Here is a 12,379-nt window from a genome sequence, read left to right as displayed (position 1 = left end):
CTTTTCCAGTGAGTTAATAAACATCCTGAATATCATAGATTCTGGCTAAATTAGTCTGAAATTTCTATAGCCCCAACCATAACAGTAATCACATGCTTTGTTCATGGATTCAGAATCAATGTGAGCATGACTTTCCCCCTTTAATCATTATTAATAATAAATAAACCCAGGTATTTTGGAGAATTTCTTTTATGTGGCAAGGAGAGTCTTTCAACAGATTACTAATGGAAAAGTTTGATTTGTTTTTGCCATTACTTCTGCTGTTCTTTTGCATCACTAATAGGTTGTGCCTTTTTTTTTAAGATTTTATTTATTTATTTGACAGAGAGAGAGAAGGGGGTGGGGTCAAGTAGGCAGAGCAGCAGGGAGAGGGAGAAACAGGCTTCCCACTGAGCGGGGAGCCTGATGCAGGGCTTAATCCCATGACCCTGGGATCATGCCCAGAGACAAAGGCAGATACTTAACCAACTGAGCCACCTGGGAAGCCCTGCTAAGCAGCTTTTTTAAAGAACACTTAGAACTTTTATGAAATAGATTTCTGGGTGAATCTGACTTTATCCTTAATGAATAATGCCAAGCTGCCCAATTTTTGTTTAACACATCAAGCACAATTCAGAACAAGAAGCAGGCCTTACCTTTTGCATCCATCTTAAATATACTTAACAGGGCATTGTTCACTAAGTTAAACTCTGCAGAGTCATCTGGATAGAGAAAAAGTAGTACAATGTATAAAATGAATGAAAATATTTGCTTCATTTTCAAACCTAAAATTCAGCATAATTTCTCAGAGACTATATTGAAAGCAGACATAACTAAGCATTCTTCTCAAGTACCAAGAAAATACACCTTCCCTATAAAGGTAAAGAACCTGATCTGGCATAGCAGGAAAGCTTTTGCATTAAGATGTACAATTAAAAAACTACAGCAAATTGGGGGGAAATCATGATACATCAAAATTCCCAAAAGAATCAGTATGTCTTTATAAACAATTAAAAACAAAGCAAAACATGAGGAATTAGATAATCACAATCCAGTAAGCTTCAAACTACTGAATGAAAAAAAAAGAATTTTAATTTCAATTGGAAGTAGTACCTTCAGCCATAAAGGAAAAAAAAAAAAGCTGAAAAACAGAGTTAATTTTTCAAAGAGAAGTTATATTTAGATAAAAGGGTAATAATAAAATTCCTTACCGGTCTGCAGAAGTTGGGTTAGTATATCTGCCACTCGGGGAAGATTTTCTCCAGCGGCAAATTGAGGCAGCTCTTTAATTGCCTGTCGTCGAATCTGAATACAATTTTAAACAAAAAATTAACCAAAGTTAAGGAAAACTAAAACCTCAGAGAAACCATAATTCGGGGCATATGAGTCACCAAAATATAAAACATGAGACTTCTAGCTGTTTTAGAAATAATTTGCTCCAATATTAAAGTCAAGCTTACAGAATAATTAAATATGTGGTAGAAAGGGATGTTAAATACGATTACTGACCAGAGTAGACAGATTTGAGATCATTAACAACAATTTATACACTGATTACATGTAACTGTTGGGTCTTTACTACCTTTGGGCACATACTGCAGTAGCCCTTAAGAACAGCTAGAGTGGCAATGACCTATCTAATAACTATATTTACTTTAGAATTTCCAGTATTAACTATTCAATATAACATCTGTGAATATATTGTGTACTTAATTCCAAATTTGTGGGCCTGGCTTATTTAGTTTAAAATAAAAATGGATAGGACTTATATCTAGCAAATTGTGCATGAAATGTTGGTGATTCACTAATTTTATTTGAAAAGCCAGGAGGTGATAATTTAAAGTTCTTAGGAACCTGAATCAGAAGCCAGAATGCTGACAGTTAATTCTGTTCCAAGGAAAAACGATTTCTTCTTTTTCTAGAGTCACATGTAATAATTACATAGACAAATTATTTTTTTGCTATACACAGTATTTTGGGGTGTTGAAACTATAAGATGTAACAATATTTTAAATATCTAAGCAAGTACAAACTGACTGAAAACATTAGTCTAATTTCATGTGCACAATATATAACACTCTATGAAAAAATGTGAGCCACAACCCATTTTTACCATTGGATAACAGATAAGCAAAACAAAGTATTTTGTAATTCCATGCATTTTTCACAGTTGAAAGGTGGTGAAAGAGAATACATTTTCTCAAACACATTTAAGCCTCAGTATGGCATCATGCCAAATGACACTGCAGTATTTCACTGTGCATGGATACAACTGGTGTTTCAATTACATTAGCTGCACACTGGAAGTATGGCAAGTGAGACATCTGCAAGCTTGTTGAAAGCATCAATCATAAACTTACTGATACATCTTCATCCTCACAGAGGTCTAACTGTGCATTGATAGCAGAATCAGCCAATTCTGGAAAATGTTTAAAGAATTTCGGAATAAACTGGGCTGCTAATCTTTTTTCTTTTGTACCACCTTTCACACCATCTAGTATCACTTGATAGGCATCTTTATGCTGAAAGAAAGAATAAAGCAGAAAAGAAGAATTTTAAGGATGGGAAGCTAAACAAACTCGAGTCTGCGTTAAATTAGGAAAGTTTTACATAGGCTAAAAAGTAGGGCTTATGTTTGGAGTTTTACCGTTTAAATCGGACACCTATATTCCTACCATCTTCTCCCTTGCATGCCCCATGCCCATGCATTATCTGTCAGTTGGGGAAGAGAGAAGGATGACTTGAATTTTAAATGCAGAAAGCAAATAGTCTGTTGACACATCAAAGCTTCCTTGTACTGTTGATTACTGACCCTGACCTTGAATACTTTCTAGATAGTCAACTTTTGGATTAAGATAGATTCTAATGTCACATATTTAAGTTTTTATTAGAATACATTCAAAGCTCACTTGTTTCCTTTCACTTATTTATTTTTGAGAGACAGACAGCACACAAGGTGGAGGGGTGGGGAGAGGGGGAAACGGAGGGAAAGAGGGAGTCTCCAGCAGACTCCATGCTCAGTACGGAGCCCAACACAGGGCTTGACCTCATGACCCTGAGATCAGGACCTGAGCTGAAATCAAGAGGTGGATGCTTAACTGACTGAGCCACCTAGAAGCCCCTCATTTGTTTCCTTAAAAACAAAAAACAAAAAATAAAAAATCTTTCAGAAGTGATCTCCCTCAGATACTCATAATGTGAAGGGCGAACAAGACCCCACTCCCACTCACACCCTTTGCCTCCAAACCAGTCCTTTTCTTAAATGACAAGGATCAAGCTAGCAAACAGGAATGATAAATCCTCAGACTGTAGATACACGTTCTGTTTGGACATATGGATAAAATTTCTAATTACTGAAAACATTAAACATGATGATAATGGTACCAAATGTGCACACAACGTAGTGTTTACTCTGTTCAAGGCAATGCTCTGCTTTAGATACGTGCTCTGGATACGTCGATGCCACCAAAAGGAAAATAACCAATAAAAATCCAGTGGATTATAGAACTGCCCACACTTCAGTTTCATAATAACTCTTTCCATGGACGATACTATGTTAAGTGGAAAAAATTAAGCAAAATACGAAGTTATTTAGGTACAGTAGGATCTTTTTTTTTTTTTAAAGATTTTATTTATTTATTTGACAGACAGAGATCACAAGTAGGCAGAAAGGCAGACAGAGGGAGAGGGAGAGGAAGCAGGCTCCCTGCTGAGTAGAGAGCCCGATGCGGGGCTCACTCCCAGGACCCTGGGATCATGACCTGAGCTGAAAGCAGAGGCTTTAACCCATTGAGCCACCCAGGTGCCCCGGTACAGTAGGATCTTAATGAAGGATTTTAATATCAGAAATAAAGTGTTCCAGTATCAAAAAGGCTAGTCACAATTAAATCTTTTTAAGGTACAGATTTTAATAAATTCTGCAAAATACTAGACTGAAAATTCAAATACTCCCAACCTACCTAAAAACACATAAATTCTAAAAGTTAGTTCGAAAAAACCTAAAATTCCACCAACTGATTGACAACTCCTCTTAATATATGAAACATAACACCAACTCCTAAATAAGAAAAATGTTTCTGAATTAGGTTAGCTTCTTCATGCAGTGCAGACACAAAATCAATCTTCAGGAGTCACTACTTCGAAAGTATATTACACACTGGGTGCCTGGGTGGCTCCGTGGGTTAAGCCTCTGCCTTCAGCTCAGGTCATGATCTCAGGGTCCGCAAAGGGCTCTCTGCTTGGTGGGGAGCCTGCTTCTCCCTTTCTCTCTCTGACTACTTGTGATCTCTCTCTCTGTCAAATAAATAAAAATCTTAAAAAAAAAAAAAAAAGTTTCCCAAAAAACCTCCCCAAAGCATATTACATACTTTTTAATGCAAAGGTCTGAAAAACTATGGCTAACTTCTCTACCACTGTGCATTCCTGTGTTTTGCCTCATGTCTTCCAGACAGGCTTCATAAAAACCGAAGTTTTAAACAGTTCTGACACCCTTACTTTTTGCAGGGTATCAAATCCAATTTCCTTTAAATCAAACTAAGCTTTACTTATAAAGTCTTTTGAAGAAATTCCTTACAGTGCCTAAAACTAAATGAAAAATCCCTACCTCAAACAATTCATTGTCAAGAAAAAAAAATCTGAATTAAAAAACAAAAAAACACGGGGCGCCTGGGTGGCTCAGTGGGTTAAAGCCTCTGCCTTCGGCTCAGGTCATGATCCCAGAGTCCTGGGATCGAGCCCCACATCGGGCTCTCTGCTCCGCGGAAAGCCTCCTCCCCCCCCCCCCCTCTCTGTCTGCCTCTGCCTACTTGTGATCTCTGTCAAATAAATAAATAAAATCTTAAAAAAAAAAAATCTGAATAGAATAAAAAGGAATCATTAGCTACCAGGACTGAGTAATGCCTTATGTACATGCCTCACAGTAATCCTGTGAGTTAGGTGTTACTACTATCCCTATCTTTTATTTTATTATTTAAAAAAATATTTTATTTTTTAATTTGAGAGAGACAGAGAGTGACAGAAATAGAGCACAAATGGGGTGAGGGGCCGAGGGAGAAGCAGACTCCCCGCTGAGCACGGGGCCCCATCCAGGGCTAGATCCCAGGACTCCGGGATCATGATCTGAGCGGAAGCAGACACTTAACCAACTGAGCCACCCAGGCACCCCATCCCTATTTTTCAGATGAGAAAACCAAGACTCAGAAAGTGAAATAATTTGTCCAGAGCTACACAGCTAGACAAATAGCAGACCTGAACACATTTTTTTTTTTTTTTAAAGATTTTGACAGACAGAGATCACAAGTAGGCAGAGAGGCAGGCAGAGAGGAGGAAGCAGGCTCCCCGCTGAGCAGAGAGCCCGATGCCAGGCTCGATCCCAGGACCCTGGGATCATCACCTGAGCCAAAAGCAGAGGCTTTAACCCACTGAGCCACCCAGGTGCCCCATGAACACAGTTCTGACAGGCTCTAAAGTCAAGACCTGTGCCTAATACCGAGCCTCTTTAAGTCCTGAAATCTTTCTTAACAAAGGAAGAGAGAAAGCAAGCTTGCCAGATCTAGGACTGTCAAAGGGAAAATGTGAGTCCTAAATATAGGCTCTACACAGGCATGTACACTGAGATATAGCATCCCAAACACAGCAATTCCTTTGAAAAGTTAAGCACTTTAACGTATTCAAACTAGAAATCAAAGCATCAATTTTATCAAATAATTTCTATAAACATTACTAACAGACTTCACACTGATTACCCTTTATATAATGCAAAATAAAATGCTCTTCTTTGCCAGTTCTTTTTCTTCTAACTGTAGCATAGGGATTAGACTTTTTACAGAATCTCTCTAAAATAGTTATTACTTCTGGTTTTCCAAGCAGGAAACAAAATATAAGTGATATTTTCAATGATCACAGTGATTTAGTGGCAGGTAGACTGTAACCATTATAAAGTATTCCAAATACTACACGGCACTGCTTTTTTCCTCTTCCAACACAACCGTATATTTCAGATAGATAAATAAATTTGTGATCCTAACAAGAAGTTTTTTTTTTTTTAAAGATTTTTTATTTATTTGACAGAGAGAGATCACAAGTAGACAGAGAGGCAGGCAGAGAGAGAGGGAGGGAAGCAGGCTCCCTGCTGAGCAGAGAGCCCGATGCGGGACTCGATCCCAGGACCCTGAGATCATGACCTGAGCCAAAGGCAGCAGGCTTAACCCACTGAGCCACCCAGGCGCCCCCTAACAAGAAGTTTTAATTGTAAATATTTTAATGCATTTCTGAAACTATGTATTTGTGTATGCTTTTAATAGGTAATTAAAAAAGCAAAGTCTAAAGAAATCACTAAAATATTTTCAAGTAAAAAGTCAAGCTACAATAAAATCCACATTCAGCACTTTTCTTCTACAATAAGAAATTTGTGATAGTGATTGTCAAAACACAACCAATATATTTAAGTGATCAGTGACATGCCAGGTAAAGCCATGTTTGAGATCAGGATGCAGCTTCTAGGAAATAAACAATTTTTAAATTTTATTTATTTATTAAGATTTATTAATTTTAGAGAGAGAAAGCAGCAGCGGGAAGGGCAGAGAGTGGGAGAAAGGCTCTCAAGCAGACTGCCTGAGCATGGAGTCCTACACAGGGCTCAATCTCATGACTCCGAGATCACAACGAGAGCCAAAACCAAGAGTTAGCCGCTTAACTGCACCACCCAAGCGCCCCAAAACATTTATTTTAGAGAAGAAACGATATAGTTCCAACAAACATATTTCTCAAGTATGACATAAAAAGGAAACGGATAGGCTAAGCTATATTACTACTTTCCTCTTCACTCAATAATCTAGTTTATAGGAAATACTGAATTAACACTTTATTAAGGAAGTATAGTGACAGACTGGAGGGTCTTGAGGCATTAAATAATGCTTTACTTAGAATTTATTACTACAGGTTTGCTTATTAGAAAACACACTCATGGTTTAAATATATGATGTGAGAGTATAAAGTTCTCATCTTCATTCATATATATATACATGTACACACAGTAATTACATGGATATATCATTATATAACATATTAATTGTATAACCTTATTATTAATATAATTATACCTGCTCTTTGAATGTATTTCTTCAACTGTAAAGAAAAAATGTCTACTGAAGGGCAAGGCACAGTGCAAGGAGAGAAACAAAGAAGAGTCTTAACCTCAAGACTTTATAATTTGGTAAGGGAATAAGAGAAGTCCTCACATGAAATAAAATATAAATGTGGAATACTATAAATGAATACGCAGTGCCAAGAAGGTTCATCAAGAGAAAGATCTGGTCTGAGTTTTTTTTTTTTTAAGATTTTATTTATTTATTTGATAGAGATCACAAGCAGGGGGAGGAGCAGAGGCAGAGGGAGAAGGAGGCTCCGCACTGAGCAGGGAGCAGATGCAGGACTCAATCCTATGACCCTGGGATCATGACCTGAGCCAAAGGTAGATGCTGAACTGACTGAGCCACCCAGGTGCTCATGATCTGAGGATCTTCTGAGGAATAATTCTGAGGAAAATTAGCCAAAAACCCCAGGGAACTTGTGTTTTTCCTAATATATTCAGAGAGCATTACTCTGAAAGAAGTACTGACAGTAGTGAAGAGGGCGCTCCCCTCAACAGCAGCAGCATGAACAACTGTGGTACTCTGATCTTTGACAAAAGATAAAAATAAAAATAAATGTTAGAAGGAAGTTCTAGACTAAAAACTCAAATATGGTCTCAGAAATGTCCAGAAAGGTACCTGCCAGGAAACTAAACCCTTGAATGTAAACCTTGTAAGTTAACTGAAAATCAGGCTTTGCTACATGAAGAATGTAAACACTTTCTCTCCTTAAAAAAAAAATTGTCAGTGCTGGGCACCTGGGTGGTTCAGTGGGTTGAGCCTCTGCCGTCACCTCAGGTCAGCTCAGGTCATGATCCCAGGGTCCTGGGATCGAGCCCCGCATTGGGCTCTCTGCTCAGCAGGGAGCCTGCTTCCCTCTCTCTCTGCCTGCCTCTCTGCCTACTTGTGATCTCTGTCAAATAAGTAAATAAAAATTTTTTAAAAATCATCAGTGGTGTTCCTTCCAGTAAGTTGGCTTCTGCTTTTAGTTAAAATTCATATGTAGTATCTTGAAACCTACTATCTTTTTTGGTAAGCAGTTTCAGGACCTTTCTCTAAAAGGGGAAAAGTTATTACACAATAGAGCAGAATGAGTAGCCATTGTGGATTCGTCCTGCTTCAGACCTCCCAGAATTCACTGAGCCTGAGACAATCACTGCACTTCATTATGCACAGGTCTTTTTGCATCAGAGAGCTGCCTGCCAGCTGTCATTAGAGTGTCATGAAGGTATCGATCTCACATCATGTCAAGAAATTGTGCTAAAATTTTAGCAACTGGCACAGTGTGTGGCACATGGTAGGCAATCAAAAAATGTACTGCATAACCCTCACTGAAGCCTGAATGAAAAAGCTCCTCTTCTGTTTTCACAAACTTCTGTCTCCTAAGAGCTCTTTCCAAATTAAAAGCAGATTTTTTGCCTTGACAAAGACATTTTTGACCTCTTGAGGGAGAACTCTCAACCTTACCCGGTACTTAAGATTAAAGATGACATTAAGAGGAAAATGTGAGCAATTCTTAATTCTTCACAACATATATGTAAATTCCAGTCTGGATTCTATTTGCCCTAACAGACTCTAAGCAGGTGGCTGTCAACCTTTTTGCTATCCAGTAAAGAATGAGGGTGGGGGTATGGGACATGACTAGGCACACAGTTTCTAAGTTTTCCTAAAAAATTTCTGATCTACCTCTTTGGGAGGGCACCATCTACAAACTGAGTATCACTCTCCTGGTTTCTACCCCATCTCCTCTGCTGCTCTGCAACAAAGTCAATTTTAGGTAGAACAATCTGCTACAATATTCCTCAAATCTGTCACAATGAATAAGAATATCTTCACTTCTGGGCCACCTGGGTGGCTCAATGGGTCAAGCCTCTGCTTTCGGCTCTGGTCATGATCTCAGGGTCCTGGGATCGAGCCCCGCATCGGGCTCTCTGCTCAGCAGGGATCCTGCTTCCCCCTCTTCTCTGCCTGCCTCTCTGCCTACTTGTGATCTCTCTTTCAAATAAATAAATAAAATCTTAAGGGGCGCCTGGGTGGCTCAGTGGGTTAAGCCGCTGCCTTCAGCTCAGGTCATGATCTCAGGGTCCTGGGATGGAGTCCCGCATCGGGCTCTCTGCTCAGCAGGGAGCCTGCTTCCCTCTCTTTCTCTCTCTCTCTTTCTCTGCCTGCCTCTGTCTACTTGTGATCTCTCTCTGTCAAATAAACAAATAAAATCTTTTAAAAAAAAATCTTAAAAAAAAAAAAAGGATATCTTTACTTCTAAATCTTTCTAGGAACAGTAACAAAATCAAAATATGACCGATCACAGTTTTTCCAAGAATTTACCTGAATTACACAGCCCCAGAAAAAGGGGCTGAGGGGGACAGTGCCACACAGCCTTGCTAATGTTAGTAGCAAACTACAGATCTTCTACTTCCTACTCCATGCAAGAGACAAGCAGAAGAATCACACAAAGTTCTAAGCACTGAAACGATATGGCATAGAATTTCTAACAACAATGATCAAGATTACCTGGGAGAGCCTGGTTCTTCTCCCAAGGAAACATATACACACACATCCCAACTCCTTAAGTCCAATATACTCCAGTTCAATGTACTCCAGGGCTTGAAAACTCACAAAGAAGCCGGTATGGCAACTCAACACTGCTGAAACTGTGTGTCTTGGGGCAAACACTGCGGAGAGCTCTTGCCAGACAACTCTATTTAAAGCTGCACTCTCCCCCTCCCCCCTGCCACGGCACGGTCCCGTTATATTTTCTCCACAACGCTTTCCAAGGCGGGTACCCAGCTTTCTTACTTCTCGCTAGTTTCCCTCACGAAAGTACATTCGGGGAGAGCACGGGTAACTTTCTATCCTGTACCTTCAGGGCCCGGCACAGCGCCCGTTGTGTGTAGTAGGCGTCCCAAACCGTACTGAATAAATGAAATCGTAGGCCCTAGTTAACATCTGGGAAAAGGGCCCCTCTTCTGTTTTTCACAAACTTTTGCGAGCTAAACACTCTTCCTAAATTAATAGCAGATTTTTCGCCTCGACAAAGACATTTTTAACCTCTTGAAAACTCTGTTTCATCTTCCGATGGGCTGAGGTCCAGCGGAAAGGAGAAAGACTTAAGAGCCATCTGCAGGGCAAGACTCGGGATGAGAATTAGCGGGGAGGCGGGGGGGTTGGCAGACGAGGCTGAGTTAGGAAACCGCACGGTGAGAAAAGGGAGGCGGAGGAGCCTGGGACCGGGACCCGCGCTCTCCCTGGTGAAGCCAGAGTCTACACTCCGAGAGGAGCCCACCCCGACGAAACAGCCGGGGACGCTGGGAGCCCGCTGGAGGACGAAGCAGCAGCCCCCGCACGGCCCGGGGAGCGCTTTCGAGAGGCCGCGGAGCGCCGGGCCCTGCAGGCCGCTCGGGGACTTACCTGGCCCACTTGCTCCGTAGCATCGGCTAAGATGCCATAGTTGCGATAAAGCTCCTCCACGGTCGGCATGGTGAGCGACAAGCCCAGGGCCCGCTCCTGCTGTCGTCTTCGTCGCCGGCGCCACCGCCGCCTCTAAAGTTCTCCAAGCCCGCGATCCGCACTATTACGCCTCTAGCAGCCGCCAGTGCCGCCGCCAGTCACCGCGCTCCGGGCGGCTCCGCCCCCAACGTTTACGTAAAGACGTGCGCGTTGGGAGCGGCCTTCATTGACAGCCCATGCACCCCCCCCCGGGGTTCTAGCGCCCTCTAACGCTTGGCTGTGCAAAAAGCTACAAAGATGATTAAATTCTCTCAGGCTCCTTTGAAGGATTGTGTCTGGGAAGGAGTTCTCGGTGGGGGTGGAGGAAACTGCAAAAATGACTGCGTTTCTGCTCTTCAAAGATCTCCCATTGGGACGCCTGGGGGGGCTCAGTCGTTAAGCGTCCGCCTTCGGCTCAGGTCCATCCCAGGTGTCGTGGAATCGAGCCCCACGCCTTGGGCTCTCTCTGCTCTGTAGAAAGCCAGCTACTCCCATCTCCCACTCCCCCTACTTGTGTTCCTTCTCTCGCTGTCTCTCGCAGTCAAATAAGTAAAATCTTAAAAACAACAACAACAAACAACAAACAATAACAAGAAAAAAACCCCTCCCATTGTCTAGAAAAGTGATCTTAACCGGAGATAAACAGAATGAGGGGTGGAAGAGTTTCAGGGTTGAAACGTTAAGCTATTATAGATAATAAATTTCAAAGTCAGATCAGTTTATGCCGAATATGTACAGGCAATAGTCACAAAACAGTTCCCTGGCTTTTGTACTCCTTGGTCAGATTAAGAATATTAAAAAGGATTAGGGAGCATAAGGAAAGGAATTGGTGAGGTTTTGTTTTGTTTCTGAGAGAAATGTGCATAGAGATGTGAGTAGCATAGGGCAGTCACCATCTCCTGCCCTCAAGCTTCTGTCCATTCTGCAGAGTCCAAAATATGGTGCCTATTGGGAGACTACAAAAGACTGGTGTCTAATGAATGCTGAAGAAGTTTGAGTTTCCTGGGGCAGGAGAGCAGAGGTGGCCCTGTTGGGACCTACCTGCATTCCCAGATTTCGCTGGAGCAAAGGTGTTGGAGTGATTTCCTTGTGCCAGAGGTGGACCATGCAACAGAGAGAAAGATGATAGATCCATTCAGAGCCTTACTCCAGGGATTTTCTGCCTGAGAGAGAGAAAGCCCCATGACAAGAGTCAATAGCAGCAGGAACTACGTGATCATTGAGAACAGCAAACTGGAATCTCAGGGCGTCCCACAGTGTGACTCACGTGAAAGACTTGGTCTCTACCAGACCAGACAATGTCTGGAGGACTGCACAGTTCAAGACCCTTCTTATGTACTAATTTCTTCCCTCTTCTTGCTCCCCTTATGCCTGGGAGGGCTCAGAAACTGCCTTCCAAATTTAGTCAGGGATGAGAAGCAGAAGGGCAAGATGGGAAGGAGGCCCCAGCTGGAGCAGAGGCGATCTAATTGCAAATCAAATTTGCAATTTGGGTTCACGTGTTGGAATGGACATTTCAATTTCTGAACTGAACTGAGGATTGTCTTTTAACTAAAAGTGAGCAGAAAAGTCGTGGATCTGCCAGAATTTCTGCCTAGAGCCAGAATAAGATTACTCCATCTGAATAAATTTTAAAGAGATCATGGAAGACAATAATAAAAATGTATCTTGATGATGTCCCCCAAGTTAGGTATTCAATGTAGTGTCAGGTGTGTGTGTGTAAACGTAGAGAAAGGGATCAGGGGCAGAAGTGAGTCTGTGTGTGTTCATGTTTTAATTCATTA

General features: G+C 41.3%; 1 protein-coding gene across 3 annotated transcripts in view; it reads right to left on the bottom strand.

The window, feature by feature from the left end:
* Nucleotides 1-10,728, bottom strand: part of API5 (apoptosis inhibitor 5) — a 28,571-nt gene extending 17,843 nt beyond the window's left edge. For all 3 annotated transcript variants that reach the window (XM_047694012.1, XM_047694013.1, XM_047694014.1), the window contains exons 1-4: nt 10,518-10,728; nt 2,340-2,501; nt 1,191-1,284; nt 636-701 (exon numbers count right to left, since the gene is read on the bottom strand). In XM_047694012.1, coding sequence (XP_047549968.1) covers nt 636-701; nt 1,191-1,284; nt 2,340-2,501; nt 10,518-10,586 — 391 coding nt within the window. In that variant the 5' untranslated portion in view covers nt 10,587-10,728. The remainder of the gene's footprint in view (nt 1-635; nt 702-1,190; nt 1,285-2,339; nt 2,502-10,517) is intronic.
* Nucleotides 10,729-12,379: the final 1,651 nt, after the last annotated feature.

Source organism: Lutra lutra, chromosome 10 (assembly GCF_902655055.1).
Source record: "Lutra lutra chromosome 10, mLutLut1.2, whole genome shotgun sequence".
NCBI classification, from domain to species: Eukaryota; Metazoa; Chordata; class Mammalia; order Carnivora; family Mustelidae; genus Lutra; species Lutra lutra.
This window is presented reverse-complemented; position numbering and strand designations above follow the sequence as displayed.